Raw genomic sequence first — 19,546 nt, forward strand, 5'->3', positions numbered from 1 at the left:
CCCCTTATTTTTCTCCCTTTTCTTCTGCTGTCTGCCCTCCCCCCCCCCGTCACACTATCACTGTGGCCCTGGGAGCCTCCCTTGGGCAAACTTGTCCCCTACCTGCCACCCCACAGGCTGTCAGCGGGGCCACCCCAGCCCTCCCTACCCACGGGGACAGCCCCAAGCCGGGCGCTGGCATCCTCGGAGCAGAGATGCACCGTCATTGCCCACGGCTTGGGGGGGGGTGAGCCAGGGGCTGGGGGGAGCTGCCAGGCTGGCAAGGTCTCCATACATGGTGCCAGCTGCCTGTCCCCAGGCCCATCCGGAGGAGGTTTTGGGATGAGGAGGCTTCAAACCTCTGCAGAGCAGCCCCTTTTCCCTGTCTGCGGTCCCCTGGGTCTGCATCGCCACAGCTGGCAGGACCTCCCCCACCTTCTGCTGACCTCCCTCCCTGCCCTTGCCCTTGGCTTCTTCCTTCCTCTGGCCGTATTGCAGCGCTGCCTCCAAAATGTTGGAGCAGGAGGAGACCCCCCCACCCCCTGCTCGTCCCAGCGGCTCGGGGGCAGGACGGCTTTTTGCAGCCCTTGTCGTGCAGTCGAGAACTGGCGCTGACTGCTCTTTCAGATTTGCAAGTCACTTGTCTCCTGGGTGCTTTTCTGATTGGAAAGTCCCGTGTCCCCCCCCCACCCCCACCATCACACGGTGATGCCATCTGGTCACCTCCCAGCGCCAGGGTGGCTGCGGCAGGCAGGGAACCCACCGGGAGAGGCTTTATGCTCACTCACGCTGGTAGCCGGGCGCAGGGAGCAGACCTGTCCTCTGGACCTGCTCCATCAGGTCCATATCAATATAGGAAAGATACGGACCTGATGGAGCAGGTCCAGAGGAGGGCCACTAAAGTGATCAGGGGGGTGGAGCACCTCTGCTACGAGGACAGGCTGAGGGAGCTGGGGTTGTTCAGCCTGGAGAAGAGAAGGCTCCGGGGACACCTAATAGCAGCCTTCCAGTACCTGAGGGGGCCTACAGGAAGGCTGGGGAGAGCCTGTTTACAAAGGCCTGTAGTGACAGGATGAGGGGCAATGGCTTTAAGCTGGAGGGGAGCAGATTTAGATTGGAGATTAGGAGAAAGTTCTTCACTGTGAGGGTGGTGGAGCACTGGAACAGGTTGCCCAGGGAGGTGGTTGAGGCCCCATCCCTGGAGATATTCAAGGTGAGGCTCAACGAGGCCCTGGGCAACCTGGTCTAGTTGGGGGTGTCCCTGCTGACTGCAGGGGGGTCGGACTAGATGACCTTTGGAGGTCCCTTCCAGCCTGGACCATTCTATGATGTGGCCAGCTGGCAGAGGGCCTGTGAGCAGCAGGCTTTTCCTCCCAAAGCAATTGCAATTCTTTGATGCGAGTGGGCCTGCACCGGCACATCCAGGTGGGCTTGTGGCCATCTCGTATTAACCCCTTCCATCCTCAAAAAGAGCTCTGGGGTGACAGAAGGGCCTCAGCATGCCCAAAAATTCAAACCTATGACCCAAAGAGAGGGACCGTGCTTTGGCAGTGGCTTCTTTAACCCATCCTCCTCTAGCAGGAGCTGGTTGCCTGAAATCAGTAGATTTGGGCCCAAAATAACATGGTTATTTTGCTGCATACATCTTCCAAAAAGCCCAGCCTTCTCTGGTACATCTTCCTGAAGCTCTCCTCCTGAGCAACTGTTGCATCCAAGCTGGCTTGGCTTCCCGAAAGGCTCTACTCAGCAGAAGCAGCCGTTAATTCAGAGAACTGTGGGGATTTGTGTTGCTCAGGGGGGCTAAACTGGATGATTTGACGTGGGAGAGGGGTCTAAGTGGGGACTCCCACCATGCGCTGCCACTTCTGCCCAGCTGCGGGGACATCTGTTGCTGTCGCTGATACCCTTGTTCTTGGGGGGGGTTGTGCCCTTAAGCTTGTGAGTGTCCGTATCTAAGCCCTAATTCTGGGCTGCGTAGGGAAGAGTGTGGCCAGGAGGTTGAGTGAGGTCATTCTCCCCCTCTGCTCTGCACTGGGGAGGCCACAACTGGAATCCTGTGTCCAGTTCTGGGCTCCCCAGTTCAAGAGGGACAGGGAACTGCTGGAGAGAGTCCAGCGAAGGGCAACAAAGATGATTCAAGGATTGGAGCATCTCCCTGATGAGGAAAGGCTGAGAGACCCGGGGCTCTTTAGTCTGGAGAAGAGAAGGCTGAGGGGAGACCTTATTAATGCTGACAAGGATCTAAAGGGTGGGTTGAAGGAGGAGGGAGCCAGACTCTTTTCAGTGGTTCCCAGTGACAGGACGAGGGGCAACGGGCACAAGTTGGAACATAAGAGGTTCCACTCAAATATGAGAAGAAACTTCTTCACAGTGAGGGTGGCAGAGCCCTGGCAGAGGCTGCCCAGGGAGGGTGTGGAGTCCCCTTCTTTGGAGATTTTCAAGACCCGCCTGGAAGCAGGGGAGTTGGACTAGATGATCTCTATGGTCCCTTCCAACTCTAAAAATTCAGTGAAATTCAATAATGGAAAAGCAGGTTGAGCTCAGGGGAGGAGAAAGAGGAGGAGGCTGCAGAGGCCTCATGGAGCCTCTCCGGAGGACGCTGGAGTCCGCCCTGCCAGCCGTAGGAGGATTGCCAGTTCGCTCAGTGCCTTGGCAGCTCTTGAACCTTGCTGAAAGCGTGGCGCAGACCTGAGAGGGGTGCCCGAGAAGCCATTCCCCTTCCCGCCCAGCGGTCCTTCCTTGCGGGCCACCAGACTCTTCACATCACAGCCCGCTGCTCTGTGGAGATGCTCAGGAAGGGGATGAGGATGTGCCCCCCCTCCCTGGTGGGACAGAGTTATCCGATGGTGGTGGTTTCAAAGCAGGTTTCAGCTACTTCCATCCTCCATCTTTCACCAGCCCTGTTCCACCTGTCAGTGGTGACATGATGGACTGACCACTGTGGGGCAGAGCCCACCCAGAGTGGTGGGACCTTCTTCCGGACATCGATTCCTCCAGGAACCAAGCAAAATCAATAAGCCAGGAACAAAAGGAAGTTTGATGTTTTATACTAATTTCTTCCAGTAAATGAGTGCCTGGCAATGCTGGCTATGCATTGAAGTGCCTGAAGCTGCAGATCTTTTCTGGAAGATGGTTTTCAGCTGTCTCCTATTTAAGGATTTGTGGATGCATTAGTGACCCAGGTCAGGGCTATGACTTTGGGGTTGAAATAGATATTCACTCTCTGTGACATTGCAGCTGCCTGGTCTTTAAGGTAATGTTTACTCCAGGCCTTTTTTTTTTTTCTAGGTAAAAAACAAGGAGGATAACTAAAACTCTCAATCCTTTTTTCAGAGTCTAAATCACTTCCACAAGTATTCTTTCGAAGAGAGAAGGTAAAGATGGAAGGAACTGCCACGCCTGGGGGATCCCCCTGGTCCTAGGTCATTTCAGACCTGCATAGATTTCCGTCACATTTTTCCTGTCAATGCTCTTTGTCAGTTGTTGTCACCAGTGCCCCAGGTGTCACTGGCCTCTTGTACACTGGTTGTGTGGGAGAGGCTGCGTGGTGTTGCCCAGATTTTTGCTTTACCCTTCGGACAATGCCTGCCGTCCTGTCCCCCGCCCCAGGAGAGCTTCCAGTTGAGGGCAAGTGTTTGTGCAGTGTGAGAAGGTGAAGGAAGGCAGGCTGTGGGGTGAAGTCCGATCCTGGTAAGGAGGTACCCATCTGTTTGGTACTCTGTTTGGCACTTGTGAGGCTACAGCTCGTTACTGGGACTGGTTTGGGACTCTCCAGTATGAGAAAGGCATAGGAACCCTGCCGTGACTCCATCAGGGGCCATCAGGGGGACACAGGATGGTGGTCAAGGACTGGGACAAAGACCTGGAGAAGCAGTAGGATCTTCATCCTTAGAGCTACTAGGACTTGGACCAAACAAGAGGTTGGAACAGAGACACCCCCTAGAGGTCCCTTCCCTCTGCAGCTATCCAAAGGGCATGCTCCAAGCTGCCAGAGGGAAGCACAACTCCAAATCTTTTAACGTTTCCCGTCTTTTAACATTTCCCAGTGTTTTGTGCTGTCAGGTCCAACAGGGAATCCTGCTGTGCACGGCAAAGAAGCAAGGCCCTTTCCGAAGCTGTGATCTTTGAATCGTGGTCTGCTTCCCTCCATCCTCCTGTTCCATTGAAGAGTAACCGAAATCTTGGCTTTTAAAAAGTGCCACCAGGAAATGGAGAAGGTTCTTGGGTGGCGCTGCCGGTTCCCAGTGTGAATTAGGAAATTATTATTTTCCTTTGGAAAATGGAAGTGTCAGATTTGAAACGGGCTCGGGTGAATGCATGGTTTTTCATAACTAAAAGAAGGAAACCGCAGGAGCCGGTACCAGCTTCAAGTCTGATTCTGTGAGGCAAAGAAACAGCCTCCTTTTTCTTCCCTACCGCACAGGTCCTTTGCGCCAAGCAGATATTTTTTTTACTTCATTAATTGAGAAGTTTGTCTGATCTCTTTATTTCCCCTTTTTAGGCCATGAACCCGGACTTGTGCAGCTGGTGAATTACTACAGGGGAGCAGACAAGCTGTGCCGCAAAGCGTCTCTGGTGAAGTAAGAAATTCACTGAAATATTATATGAGAGAAGAATATTTTTTTTTTTTTTTAATTTTCTTCTGACCGTTGTCGAGTGTTGAACGGAGAAGAATATTATTTTTTTTTAATTTTCTTCTGACCGTTGTCGAGTGTTGAACCTGTTGAGAGGGTATTTCAAAGAACAGCTGCCTGGGGAGTGTCCTGGCGTGTGCTGTCTTCCCGACTCCTCTGCTGGTCTCTAGAGCTAGCTCTGTGCACAAAGAGCTCTTTGTAACTTCAGGGGAAATGCCATTTTCACTGAATTACATCTGCTTGAAACCATAAGAGTGTATTGAATCGGATTAGAGCCAAATCAAAAGGGAAAAAAAAACCACACACAACCAAACAAACATATCTGCTCTTTTTCCTTGTAGACATTTAATTAAAACCTACTCCTTTTATTCTGTTTCATACAGAGATGAGACACTAATATGCCTCTAGCTAATCAGATTTGTTGGTCACACAAATGCTTGGAGACATCTCCAGGAAGAGCTCTGGGAGTTATTTCTGCATGACCAGCCGTGCGCTAGGGTCTCGTGGGGAAACGTGGATGAGCTTTCATTGTAGATAACCCTCGTCCCTCTGCAAGCTCTGCGGCCATTAGGGCACCTTCACGTCAGAGCTCTTGGCCTCCTTCAAGCGTTTGATTCCACGTCGGTGTCTGTTGGTGTTCTCCCTGCTGATGCAGGTTGCCTGCTGATCCAAGGCCTCTCCTTCCCCTGCAAAGAACCCTTAAAGAAGCACTTATGGTGCTCCCCAGCTGGATTTCTCTGCAGCCCATGCTCTAAAGGCGGTGCTGAATGTGCTTGCAACACCTGTTTTTTCTCTCCTGAAGCTTGGCTGACCTTTCCAGCTGTGGGGGCAACCATGCGTTAAGCTACGTATGAACCCAAGGGACCACAAATGGCATTCCTCGGGGCTCCCAGGGTGTGACTGACTGCCTGCCACTTCCACAGGAGAGAGTCAGCAGGTCATGAGCTCTGCTTCTGGCCTTAAGCAAAGCACAGAGTGAGCCTTCGGGGAGGTAGGCGGCTCCCTTGGCTCTGGAAGAAAACAGGGCTGGGCTCTGCTGGCATCTCTAGATGTTTACTGGTAGGAGAGATGGGAGACTGTGTGATGCGTGGGGGATCCCAGACACCTCGGGGTGTATAGCTGTGCCTTTGCTTTCAGTGGCTTCCCAGTGGTTGCCATCCACGAGTGGGACAACCTGATCAGATCTCGGTGGGGATGGGATCAAGAGCTAAGCAGCAGCACAGAGGCCATCACTGCTCTGGCTTCCCTTCTGCCTGTTGTGACCACAGTGTCTCTCCCTGCCCCATTCTGTGCTAGGAAACGTGCCACCTTGGTCCCCTTGGGCAGAGGGAGTGCACGGCCAGCTCTAGTTAGGTGGAAACTTCTCTACGGAGTGTTTCACGGTAGTCACGGCATCTACAGAACGTTTCATGAAAGCTTGCAGGTCCAGTTCCGAGTGCAGTGGTTGGCTGCAGTTGGGGATGCCACGATATCTTCAAGATAACCCTAATTTCAAAGGTCTAAGGAAGAGACAGTAATTTAGCACAGCCTGTCTGTCAGCTGCTGTTCATCACCGAGCGAAAGAGCCCAGTTAATGATGATTTTTTACTTACTTATACAGATTATACAGAAGTTTACTTAACTGCTGGGGAGGGTACAGCAAAGGGCCACAAAGATGATGAGGGGCCTGGAGCATCTCTCCTATGAGGAGTGGCTGAGGGACTTGGGGCTTTTTAGTCTTGAGAAGAGAAGACTTTGGGGGGATCTAATCAATGTTTATAAATACTTAAATACTTCAAGGGAGGGTGTCAAGAGGATGGGGCGGGTCTTTTTTCAGTGGTGCCCAGGGACAGGACAAGAGGAAATGGGCACCAACTTGAATAGAAGAAGTTCCACCTAAAGATGAGGAGGAACTTCTTTCCTGTGAGGGTGGCAGAGCCCTGGCAGAGGCTGCCCACGGAGGTGGTGGAGTCTCCTTCTCTGGAGACATTCAAACCCCACCTGGCCACGTTCCTGTGCAACCTGCTCTGGGTGGCCCTGCTTTGGCAGGTGGGTTGGACCAGATGATCTGCAGAGATCCCTTCCAACTCCATGGGATTCTATGATGTCCCTGCAGGTGGGGACGCTCTGGAGATTAACAGCCTGTCTCTCTTCACCCAGGCTAATCAAGACAAGCCCTGAACTATCGGAGTCCTGCACGTGGTTCCCGGAGTCGTATGTGATTTACCCAACAAACCTGAAGACCCCCGTGGCTCCAGCACAGAACGGAATTCGCCATCTCATAAACAACACGAGGACAGACGAGCGGGAAGTCTTCTTGGCAGCTTACAACAGGCGGCGGGAAGGCAAAGAAGGCAACGTGTGGATCGCCAAGTCCTCTGCTGGTGCCAAAGGTTTGTTCTCCATCAAAATGAGCCACCTTCTCGTTATTCCTTACACTTTACTTGATTGGTAGAGTCCCCTGGGGTTTGGCTGAGCCCAGCTGGTATCTAGCCTGTCTGAAGGGCTTCACCCACCAACTCCATCCTGTGCAACCTGCTCTAGGTGGACCTGCTTTGGCAAGGGGGTTGGACTAGATGATCTCCAGAGGTCCCTTCCAACCCCATGGGATTCTGTGATTTGTCTGCTTGGTGGCATGATGCTCCTGACAAGCATTGTAACGTGCACGTGCTACCTAGGATGTGGATGGCAGTGAAAGGACCTCCACTTTCCTACACGTGCACCTCCAAAGACAGGAGAGTTTGCTGCAAGGAGAAGGCAGCAGGTGAGGGGGGTGTGGAGAGCAGGAGATAACGGGGAGCAGAACAGGATATGAGGAGGAGGGCAGCAGGCAGGACAGCATCTTTCAAGTGCAAGGAGCCCAGCTCTCCGTGCTGCAGCTAAGCCTGGTTTCAGCTGGGCAGAAATACCACTGCTTGGGCTTTCCACCAAACCCAGATGCCTGGTGCCAGTGGCCTACCCACGGTCACACTGAGAGACTGGCTGAGCACTCACGGGCTCAGTGCATCCCAATTACACCCAAGCCTCAAGGGAAGGTACCAGCGCAAAGACAAGCCATGCGATGTCTGTCTGTCCCTCTAATTTGAATAAGGCGATAGATACCTAAGGGATAATGTGTCCTTCCTTGTTCCAGGCTCATTGCGTCGCTCGCTTTACAGAAATAATCATAGAACCATAGAATGGTCAGAGTTGGAAGGGACCTTAAAGGAAGGGACCATCGAGTTCCAACCCCCCTGCCCTGGGCAGGGACACCTCCCACCAGACCAGGTTGCTCCAAGCCCCATCCAGCCTGGCCTTGAACCCCTCCAGGGATGGGACAGCCGCAGCTTCTCTGGGCAACCTCTTCCAGTGCCTCACCACCCTCACAGCAAAGAATTTCTTTCTGGTATCTCATCTAAATCTCCCTTCTTTCAGTATAAAACCATTGCCCCTTGTCCTGTCACTGCACTCCCTGACAAAGAGTCCCTCCCCAGCTCTCCTGGAGCTCCCTTCAGATCTTGGAAGGCTGCTCTAAGGTCTCCCTGGAGCCTTCTCCTTTCCAGGCTGAACAACCCCAGCTCTCTCAGCCTGTTTTCACAGCAGAGGTGCTCCAGCCCTCTGATCATCTTCATGGCCCTTTGCTGAACCTGTTCCAACAGGTCCATGTCCTTCCTGTGCTGAGGACTCCAGAGCTGGACACAGAGCTCCAGGTGGGGTCTCAGGAGCGCAGAGCAGAGGGGCAGAATCCCCTCCCTGGCCCTGCTGGTCACACTTCTCTTGATGCAGCCCAGGATGGGGTTGGCTTTCTGGGCTGCCAGCGCACACTGCCGGCTCATGGTGAGCTCCTCGTCCACGAACCAAGCTATTAGATGAGGTAGCTTGACACAGCTGCCTCGTCCACGAACCGAGCTATTAGATGAGGTAGCTTGACACAGCTGTAGATGCAGAGCTTTGGTAACTATGTGCTGTCAGTGGCAGCAGTATCAGGGACACGTTATCAGAATGGATTTATGAAAATTTGCCTTGCCGAGTGTGCAGAGCCCAGGCGGCAGAGCCCAGCCTGAGGAAAGGGTCTTTTCAAAGAGAACATGCCCATGTGTATTTACTCACTTTTACTCGCTTTTGATGCAGTCTTAAAAAAAATCATCAGAGAATGTGAAAGCCAGAGGTGGCTGCAGGGAGGCTGCATGATAAAACCGTCCTTCACGCTTGCTTCCTTTCCCTGCTCTGCTCTCTTGGCTGCGTTACCACGAAGCATCCGAATATGTTTATTTTCCTCAAGGAGGAAGAGGAGAAGAGCCCTTTTGTTACGCCAGTGAAGGAATGCGTTTCTGTGTAGTATAACTGGCAAAGAATCAGTCTGGGAAAACAAAGAAGGCCGTTGCTGTGATTTGCTGCAGGATGGGGAGGTTTAAAGTCTCCACATAAAACTTTATTCAAGTGCGTTCCCTTCTTTTCCGCATTAGAGCAGAGTAACCTTCCGTACTCATCAGTGTGCTGCAGAACTCAAGCTGGGAATTAAAGTGGAAAGCAGAGCCTCGTGTTAATCTTCTAGAGGCAAGTTTTAAATGTCTGGGGATTACTTCTGGTGAAGAATTTCACTGAATTTCTAGAGTTGGAAGGGACCATAGAGATCATCTAGTCCAACTCCCCTGCTGAAGCGGGATTGCCTAGAGCTAGAGCATGTTACTCAGGAGCATCCAGGCGGGTCTTGAAAATCTCCAAGGAAGGGGACTCCACACCCTCCCTGGGCAGCCTGTTCCAGGGCTCTGTCACCCTCACTGTGAAGAAGTTTCTCCTCATATTTGAGTGGAACCTCTTATGTTCCAACTTGTGCCCGTTGCCCCTCGTCCTCTCAGTGGGAACCACTGAAAAGAGTCTGGCTCCCTCCTCCTTCAACCCTCCCTTGAGATACTTGTAGGCGTTGATAAGGTCTCCCCTCAGCCTTCTCTTCTCCAGACTGAAGAGTCCCAGCTCTCTCAGTCTCTCCTCACCAGGGAGATGCTCCAATCCTTGAATCATCTTTGTAGCCCTTCGCTGGACTCTTTCTAGTAGTTCCCTGTCCCTCTTGAACTGGGGAGCCCAGAACTGGACGCAGTACTCCAGTACTTATACGGCTTATTGACTGTCATTGCTGAGGCAGAGCTAGCTCAGGCATGGCCCCTGACTCAGGACAGGTCATCTGGTGGAAGCTTGGCTGTCCATCAGTAAAAAGAAAAGGAAAGGCTTAGGATGTCCTGACTTAAAAGTTGAGAGATTTTTCAACTGTGGCTAGAGGTTTTGATGTTTCCTTTGAGAGAAGGGAGACAGCTGCCCCACGTAAGCTGCTTTGCTGCCTCACTGGGTTGCTGTCAAGGTGCAGGGCAACGAAGCTGGTGAGGGGTCTGGAGAAGAAGTCTTATGAGGAGAGGCTGAGGGAGCTGGGGGTGTTCAGTCTGAAGAAGAGGAGGCTGAGGGGAGACCTTCTCGTGCTCTATAACTACCTGAAGGGGGGTGTAGAGGAGCAGGGGTCGATCTCATCTCCCAAGTCACAGGAGATAGAACAAGGGGAAATGGCCTCAAGTTGCACCAGGGAAGGTTCAGGCTGGATATTAGGAAAAATTTCTTCATGGAAAGGGTTATCCAGCATCGGAATGGGCTGCCCAGGGAAGGGGTTGAGGCACCATCCCTGGAGGTGTTCAAAAGACAGATTGACATGGTCCTCAGGAATATGGTTTAGTGGTGTGGTTTTTTTGGTTTTGTGGTGTGTGGGTTAGTTGTTTGTTTGTGTTTTGGGGTTTTGTTTGTTTGTTTGTTTGTTTTATCAGAGTTAGGTTGATGGTTGGACTAGATGATCTTGAAGGTCCCTTCCAACCTAGACAATTCTATGATTAAGCCAACCTCCCTCTTCATTCACCGTCTGTCCAGTGCAAAACAGATGCCTGCTAATCTTCCCACTGCAGGGCCTTTACTGCCTGTGTTGACCTTCAGAGGTCACATCTAGGAGCATTTTCCCTGGGATGATCCTATCAAACTGCCTGTGCTCCAAAGGCGCACAGAGGTGTGCCCCCCTTAAAGTGTGTTGCTTTTTTTTTTTTTTCCTTTTCGCTCAGTATTTCCCCCAAAAAAAAAAAAAAAATCTTAGCACAAAATTAAGTCTTAAGTCAACAGCTTTAGTCAAAAAAGTGAATTCAATGCCTGAAGACTGGAAATTGTGCCAGAGAAGTGTTAGGTAATTTTACCTCAGCTGGTTTATCCCTCACATGGCACTGTGCCATCCCTTTATCAAATCCCAGAAGGGAATGTGTTCTCTCTGTGTGGCTCTGCGATGGTGGTTTCGTATCTGGACTCTTGCAATAAATGCGGCAGGATTTAAAAGGCACATCTAACTTCTTTAATGAAGGGCTTCCGCAGCAGAGGAAAGTGCTGACTACGTGGATGAGCAGTTTTGAAACAGTTCTTTTCCTAATTTCAGCGATGATTTGAATAGGAACTTAAATTAACACAGTAAGCAGGGCAACACCGCGCAAGGGTGCGTGGCAGCCAGAGAAGCCAGAAAGGGGGGGAAATGTCTGAGTGTAGGATAAAAGAACACCACAAAAAAAAAAAAAAAGAAGAAAACAAAATGCTAAAACCCCTGAAACCCCTGTTCTCCAAACTGCTGAAAACCAGGGAAAAATGAAATTCAACAAGTGTTGAACATGTGCACCACCCCCTTACCCTTTCCACCAAGTCCAGCTGGAAAAAAAACACTGGAACAGGCTCCGGCAAAGGTAGGAGGATCCTTTGCCTCATTTTGTCTTTGTCTTTTCTGTGCCAGGGGAAGGGATCCTGATTTCTTCAGAGGCTGCAGAACTCCTGGACTTCATCGATGAGCAGGGACAAGTGCACGTGATTCAGAAATACCTGGAGAAGCCTCTGCTTTTAGAGCCAGGGCATCGCAAGTTTGACATCAGGTAACCTTTCCTGCTTTTGTAATACTGGTTTATGTTTTCATGCTGTTTCGTTTTAAGCCACTGGGACTAGAGTTTGTTCTCTTGCCCCCCCACCCCCAGGAGCTGGGTTCTCGTGGATCATCAATATAATATCTACCTCTACAGAGAGGGTGTCCTGCGGACCTCTTCCGAACCGTACAACAGTGCTAATTTCCAGGACAAAACCTGCCACTTGACCAATCACTGCATTCAGAAGGAATATTCCAAAAACTACGGGCGGTACGAGGAAGGGAATGAAATGTTCTTTGAGGAGTTCAACCAGTATCTGATGGATGCCCTGAACACAACGCTGGAGAATAGCATCTTACTGCAAATCAAACACATAATAAGGTAGCCAGACGCCGGTGGCGTAGGGAAACATTAACCCTTCAGGGAACGTGTACGGACGCAGTGGGGGAAGCGGACAGACTGACAAGGGGAGGGTTTAAATTGCATGGATCAGGTGTTGTGGCCCAGAGATAAATGTAAGATTAAGCCATAAACACCCAAGGGTCATTGCTCAATGGCAGGGGACCTCCATAGGTGCTGTTCTTTCGGGGTATGTGTCAACGTGTCTGCCTTTTGGCAGCTGTGGCTGGAGAAGGATGGAGTGAGATCGCTTGATAAGGGAAGAGGGTAGGTCGAAAGACAGGGGTTAAAAAAAGGAGGTTAAAAAAGATGGAGAAGGTGTAAGAGGGGAAACGAAGTGGGATTCGAGACTGCGGCGTCGCACTGCTTCCCCCTCCAGCAGCAAGCAGCAGCACAGCTCATTGGCAGAGGTCATCTTACTCGGTCCACACAGAGCCGGCTGCCTCCTGGGCACAGAAAATCTGGAGAGACATCTCCAGACTCCCATCTGTCTGGAGAGACATCTCCGAGATCACGGTCCTGCAGAGAATCCGGATCCTGACCAAGTGATCCTTCATGGTAGAATTTGCAAGTACCCCATTGCTGTAACTTACGCCAAAAAGACATGACAGGATCTTTGAGGGACTCAGAGCTCTCCTCGGGGACCTAGTGCAGACCTTTTTGGCTCAGCCTTCTGCTCCAGGCTCTCATTGCACAACATGTTTTTCAGCTCGCCTAATCCAGTAGTGAGGGTGGATGCTGCTCTCCAGCTCTTTGGGAAGTTAACTCCTCAGGGGTGGTCCCACCGATGTTTTGATGGTTGCACAATCTCACTTGCAAGGACTTAGTTACCGTGACAGTTACCTGGGCAGTCCCAGGGCAACAGGGGACCCCTCCACTAATCTGTGCCAAGCACGTGCCCTCAGAAGCTGCAGTGCAACTGGTACGTCCACAAGGCTTTTAACCTTGGCTTTCTGTCTTTCCCTTCACAGAAGCTGCCTTATGTGTATAGAGCCTGCAATCAGCACAAAGCATCTTCACTACCAGAGCTTCCAGCTCTTTGGGTTTGACTTCATGGTGGATGAGGAGCTGAAGGTCTGGCTGATAGAAGTCAATGGGGCCCCGGCGTGTGCCCAGTGAGTAATCAGTTTCTGTGATGCCACCGTTCATATGCCTCATCCAGAACATGGCTGTGTCCCAGCTCCAAGTGAAAAAGGTGGAAGAAAATGAATGGGAGGGGAGTTTTCCAGGGTAACCTGGAGCAGAGACACTGCTCTAAGTGCCAGCTGATTTAAGTTCATTGCTCCTGTCTCTGTGTTTGGTGTCCCCCAGCTTCTTTCCCACGTGAAATGGGGCACTGACCTCAGGTTTTGGCCAAAATGTATTTGAATATAACTTAGTTCCAACCCTATAGTGCCTATAAAAATGAGCCACGTTGCAGAATTAACACTTTGGGGGTCAGGTGGTTTCTCAGTCTCTCTTTGTGGAGCCACTGGTGGCTGGTCTTTACCAGAATGCGTGATAAATGAATGGCATTCAGGGCAGCACCTGGAAGTGAGTGAGTGAATTTGCAGGCAGCAGGAGCCCAGAGCACACACCGGGGATGCTGCAGACATTGGATCAAATGCCACAGGACAGCAGGGACAGGCAAACGGCCACGGCCATCAACATCTCTGCATAGGCACAGCAAGATGTGCTGTTATTACGTGACTGAGACAACTCCGGGAGACTCGAAATCTTTGCTAAATGGGTATCTGTATCATATCCAAGCCCAGGAAAGCGGAAGAGGCTTTACATCACTACAATAGAAATTGATTAGACTAGATGTAGGTTAAATTTGATTAGATCGTCACTAACAGTAGGCAAAAAAATGCAGGCCAGACCTACCAGACAGCCTGTTCAGAGCTAGGGCTGGGGGAGCTTTCTGTGTCCAGGATGCCCTGTTCACCATGTGCCCCGTGGTGCAATACTGCTTTGCACCTCCCTGTGTTGCTTGCTCTGTGGGTAAAGTTGGCTGTCACTGGGTGGATTTGGGTTGCAGCCATGCCCTGTTGGCTTTGTGCCTCTGTGGGCTCTTGGAAGGCATCGGAAGAAGCAGCTGAGGTAGGTTTTTGGCTATTTGTGGTGGAAGAGATGCCACCCTCCTCCCGTTTGTCACCTTGGAGCTACCCATAATGGGAGCAGGATCTTGTAGATCTTGTAGATCCTGCTGGGAAAATGCACATCTGTGTAAAAATGGGTCGGGGAGGCTGCTGGTTAGTCCTGCCTGGGCATCTGAGTCTCTCTCTCTCTCTCTCTCTCTGTCTCTTAGGAAGCTGTATGCAGAGCTCTGCCAAGGAATCGTGGATGTAGCCATCTCTAGCGTTTTCCCCCTCAACGACACCGGGCAGAAGACGAGCCAGCCCCCATCCATCTTTATCAAGCTGTGATGACAACAGGAGCGCCTCTGCCGCGCGCAGGGGGAGAGAACTGCACCCATTGGGTCAGCACAGTTCGGTGGCTTATCTCAGTATCATGCCAAAAACCAACCAAACAACAACAAAAAAAAAAAGCGATAGAGACAGGCTTCTTATTTTCTGGAAAACGGGGGGGAAAAAAACCAACAATACAGGCATCCACGTAGAGCTGCAGTGGGCCAGAGCTGCTCGGACAACTCTGCCTGCATTCACCAAAATCCACTTTAGAAACAGCTCGTGTGACTTTTGAAACAAATCTCTCTGGGAGAACAACAAAATAACCTTAAAATGAAACCGCAACAGGGATACTATAATACTGTATTAGCTTCTCCTTTTCTATAGAGGTAACATTGGGTTTTTTAAGGGAATTGAGTGAAGAGTACGATGATCTTCCAGGACATCGTGGCTGGAAAGTTGTCCTCCTCCCGCTGTGTTTCTTCTTTCCTCACCTACTGCATCATTAGTGCCTTAGCTCAGCTCCAAATAGGTGACTCCTTTCCTTTGTTCCTGTTCTTGTTACATAGGAAGGAGCAAGCTGTCTCGCATCGCAGGATGCCAAAAACCAGGAACACCACGAATTCAGTTTCCTTAGGTCATTTTCCAAGCTGGTTGGCTGAACACACAGGGAAACGGCTGGCGAAAGGGTGCTGAACTGCAGGCGGTGACTTAACCCAAGCAAGGAAAGCAATTTTGTTTATTTATAGCTATCCCTTTTTCCTAATGAGATTTGAATCAATATCCATCCCAGTCTGATGCAGTTGGATTTTGTTTAAAAGAGGTAGAGAGGCCCCGTCGGGGCTCACGGGAAGGCTGTAGGATTTTCTAGCATCGCTTCTGTGCTGAGAGTGTTTCAAAGAGCAGAAACCCAATCTCCTCAGGTTCTTCTGAGACACTGCAGTGAATTTAGCCTCCTCCCTCAGCTCTCGCCTTCATGCATCTGAGGCTTGAATCTGAAACCTTTCAGCCCAAATGATTTTTGTCCTGTTTGATCCAGCCAATTTTCTTCTCCTCCATTTGACAAATATTGCAATTTTCTGCCCTGAACACAGCCCACAGCTTGGTCTCAGCTTAGGGGGGAAGGTGGGTAAGGTTTTGTAGACCAGGAGAAATCCCTGTGTATGGGTTTGCCACATAGATGGAAAGGGAGGTGTTTTTTGTTGGGGAGGAGAGGTTAAATTCCTTGAGGTCCCCAAATTGCAGAGTTAACATCTACTTTTGAGTAGAACCTAAATCCCTGGTATATTGTCCACCCTTGTGAAGTGTATCTGAATTTTCAGCGTGAACCCAGCACATCCCTCCTAAGCCAGAGCTCTTTGCAGAGCACGGTGGCACTTGTAACAGCAGTGTGGGGTTTGTTGGGGGGTGTTCAGGGCTGTGTTCAGCTGCCTCTGGGAGGGAGAGATGGTTGGGACCAAAACAAACCAGTTGCTGTTACCCAAAACAAACAAACAAGAGGAGATTATGTCTGGCTGCCTGGGTGTCAATGGGAAGCGAAGCAAGGAGTGGGATTTCTGCCTCCCTCAGAAGATCCTAGTGCTTTGGCATACTCCTCTCTGGTCCTGATGGAGATTTTGGAGGTCTTTATGCCAGCAGGTGATCCTGGCACCTTTCTGAAGCGCCCAGGCCTCCTCGGAGTGGTGCGTTTTGATCGTGCTGTCACGGGATGGACGTTTGTCACAACACGCTGTGAATCTGCCAGTGCCACCGTTTGACACAGATGCTCACGTCCAGGAGGGAAATTTAGGAAAACTCAGCAGGAGGGAACAGAGCACTGGGCAAAACACAGTGGAAGCACCGCAGGAGAGGACACGTCCCAAGGAGCCGCACAGGCACCCCTGAAGTTGTCAACACCCTGAAGCGTGGCGTGGATCTCCATCTGCAGGGGGTGAGGTGGACACAGGGTGCACTGGTGGACGCCAAGAAGTGACAAGGAGCAGGAGCTGTGCAAGACCAGGCTGTGGCTTTGTTCCCCTGCGCCGCCAGGGCTGGTGGGTGGCTTTGCTTCCAGCGAGACATCACCCCCACGTGACACACGCACCCCCCAAGTGCCAGGTCTGGTCTCTGGTGGTGGACCTCGTGGGCGTTCAGAAGAGGGCCGTGAATGCATCAGTGCTTGGGATTGGGAAGTGCTGGGTGATAAACTGGGAGAGGGACTTGGGGGAAGGACCGGTTGGGGTTTTTTTTAACCATATGACAGCACCAAGGTGTCAGAATTTCACTGCAGGGCAGGGAAAACGTAGGCTGTAACGGTTGTTACTCAATAAGTTCACCACATCTCCATTTTCAGGTGTTGGCTCGTGCAAGCTTAAAAATACACCTTTTTGCCCAGCAAAGGGAACATCGAATAGCAGTCGCCCTGGCCCAGGATGTGACAGAGGAGACGTTGGGCTCTCGCAAGCTCTAGGGCGGACGAGAGCAGAGCATGAAGCCAGAAGAGAAAATTTTTTCCCTGTCCTAATGAAGTGAGAAATGTTCAGGTTCTGGGGTGCTAGACCCATCCCTCTTTTCCCCTCAAAAGGGAAATTATGAAAAAAAAAAAACGAATCGCTCCCTTTACTGCGCAGTAAGGCGAGATTCCTGCTAAACTCCAAGGCATTTTCTTCCCCCTTTTTCACCCCGGATTGTTGGGGGTTTTTTTTTGCTGAAAGTGGGGCTTCAGCTTGATGGTGGAGCCGTGACCAGAGGTGACACAGCTATTTATACCCTGCCTTTTCAGCTGAGCTCGGGGGGAGAGAGTGATTGAGGGATGCTTTGAATCATGGGCTTGTTTGCTGAATTTTTTTCAGAAATGAGCAACAGCCTCTGGAGGAAAATGGCAGGTACCGTGCGTGTTTACTGCCTGCTCTCAAAAGTGCTCCCCGAGGTAAAGCACAGGAGGTCAAGGATAAAGGATGGAGAGCACAGTGCCTAAGGTCTTGCCCAAAATATTAGCTACGAGGTGGAGTAGAGGCCTGAGCATTGCAGCCGTAGGTGCACCTCCCAAGCCCTCGTTGTGAGACTTTTGTTTGTTTTGTTTTGTTGTTTTTTTTTAGGAACATACAACAATAAATGTTTTCTAGCTTATTTCAGCTGAAAGGTCAATAGAAAAGGTCTCGCTCTCATTCCTGAGCTTTCACAAAGGATGGTGCTGGGTTTCCAGAAGATCCCTACCATATTGCAGAATGTCTCTAGTCTTAGTTGTATCCCTTCGTGTTGGCCATGAAGGGTTTCAAGGCCCAGGTGCTCTGGCTGTGTTTTCCAGCAGGGTCTGGTCCCGCTGGACTCTGGGTTTCAGGTAACTCCATGTGGCTTGTCTCATACCAGGTTAGTTGTGATTACCATGCAACAGCTATCGTGCTCCTGCCAAAATCTGGTGGCCGGCCACAGCCCTTGGAAAACGCTGGAGAAGTCTTAAGAAAGTGCTCAAAAGCTGCTTCGTCCAGGCTTTCCAGCCCTGCTGTGACCAGCGCCCTTCAGGACTTGCTTGCATGTCCCTGCTCCCAGCATTTCTTGTTCTCCACGTGCAGCTCCTTCTCCAGGAGAGCACTGCTGTGCCGTACGTAGGTTCATCATCGTGTCGTAATCATTGCCAAGGTCCGTGATGGCAGCCTTCAGAAAGCCTTGGTGTTGAGAGGACGGCAGGGGGGGTGTACAGTGCTGCCAAGCTGGCAGCCCCCCTGGGCTCCAGTTCGTGTCCCCAGCTGCTCTCACGTCAGCATGTGCGTGTGGGGCCAGCGGGTGCCTGAGCTGGTGGGTCTCCAACTGCTCTATCCACACTTGCTCCTCAACCTTCATTAAAACATGAAAAACCCCACAACTCTGCGGTGTTTCCTTGGGGCAGGGGGTCCCCCCCAGCCCTGGGTGGCAGGTTCCCCAGAAAGCCTTCTTGTGGGTGTTGCCCCCCACCTCCTTGCCATGCAGGACCCCAGGAACCATCCCAGTCCCACAATCGGAGGTTTCTTCACCTTGAGGTGACAAATATGAGACAGCAGTTCTGGCCTCACGCCCCAGGGCTGTCCCAGCATTGAGGATTTGGGGGAGCTGTTTGGGGGGGCTCCAGAGTGTGGAGGCAGTAGGGAGCGATGGGGGGGGTGGTGTCAAAGCTTTCCCACTGCTCCTGGGAGGATCTGGGGTGCACGAGGTTGGAGGTGGGGGGTAGGGGGCAGGCCCTGGGGGACATGGTTCCGTGGAGGGAGTGATTAACTTCACTAGTTAAGAGTAAAGTAGCGAAATATTTATTAAGGTGAAACAGTGATTTAACAAAATCAGTAGTAAGTGCGATAAAAGCAGTAGTAAATGCGATAGTGTTTGATGAGATTCGATGTCAAGGCACGCTCTGTGATTTACTGCAGAGAGGACAGGGTCAGACACGCTGTCAGGGAGACCCTCCCCTGGAGTCATGAGGTTCAGAAAGGACCCCCTGGCTTTCTAAACTTCTCGTAGAGGAGTCTAGGTGTGGCTGGATCCAATCCTAGTGCCAGGCTTGGTCAATGGTTTATGTCTAAGGGATTATAGGCACAATCAACTCTTTGTATTAATTAGCTAAGATCTCAAAGTATAGCATGCCATTAGTCACTCACTGAGAATCTGTTGCAGCAAGGAATCTCTCAACCTCGAGGAGTAGAACCTTAAGGGAGAGTCCTCACAAAAGGGGAGATCCTGGTGTGCAGCCGCTGCCGTACAGGAGAGCTCCAAGGGCTCTGGGGCTGTCCACTATTTATGGAGTGAGATAATTGACCTATAGTCATATTCTCATGGGAACAAACTACCCAGGTCCCCACTCCAGACAGTGTTTTGGTCGTGTTGCCAGCCTTCCCCCAAAGTCCAGGTGCAAGTTATTGCAACTGATGTGATGGCCATGGTGGCCATGGCCTGAGCAGGAGCTGGAGGATGGGAGGGGTGTGAGGCACAAGGCAAGGGGCTGGGATGGGACTGGCTGTGGGACTGAGGGTGAGGGGCAGGAAAGGTGGGACAGCTGTGGGGCACAGGGTGGGTGGCAAGGACAGGGGTGACTGTGGGGAACAGGGTGAGGAGCAGGAAAGGGGGGACACGGCTGGGGGTGGCTGTGGGGCACAGGGTGGTGGCAAGGACGGGGTGGCTGTGGGGCACAGGGTGAGGGGCAGGGCCAGGGCCTGCTGTGGGGCTGAGGGTGAGGGGCTCAGGGGGAGGGGCAGGGCCAGGGCCGGCTGTGGGGCTCAGGGGTAGAGTGTGGGATGGCTGTGGGACTGAGGGTGAGGGG

General features: G+C 51.5%; 1 protein-coding gene across 1 annotated transcript in view; it reads left to right on the top strand.

Moving 5' to 3' along the window:
* TTL (tubulin tyrosine ligase) overlaps window positions 1–18,124 on the top strand; it is a 19,418-nt gene extending 1,294 nt beyond the window's left edge. Inside the window, exons 2-7 of the mRNA XM_014962373.1 lie at window positions 4,481–4,559; window positions 6,753–6,985; window positions 11,371–11,506; window positions 11,606–11,875; window positions 12,865–13,008; window positions 14,184–18,124. Coding sequence (XP_014817859.1) covers window positions 4,481–4,559; window positions 6,753–6,985; window positions 11,371–11,506; window positions 11,606–11,875; window positions 12,865–13,008; window positions 14,184–14,301 — 980 coding nt within the window. The 3' untranslated portion in view covers window positions 14,302–18,124. The remainder of the gene's footprint in view (window positions 1–4,480; window positions 4,560–6,752; window positions 6,986–11,370; window positions 11,507–11,605; window positions 11,876–12,864; window positions 13,009–14,183) is intronic.
* The last annotated feature ends 1,422 nt before the right edge of the window (window positions 18,125–19,546 follow it).

This window comes from Calidris pugnax, unplaced genomic scaffold, assembly GCF_001431845.1.
Source record: "Calidris pugnax isolate Ruff unplaced genomic scaffold, ASM143184v1 scaffold147, whole genome shotgun sequence".
NCBI classification, from domain to species: domain Eukaryota; kingdom Metazoa; phylum Chordata; class Aves; order Charadriiformes; family Scolopacidae; genus Calidris; species Calidris pugnax.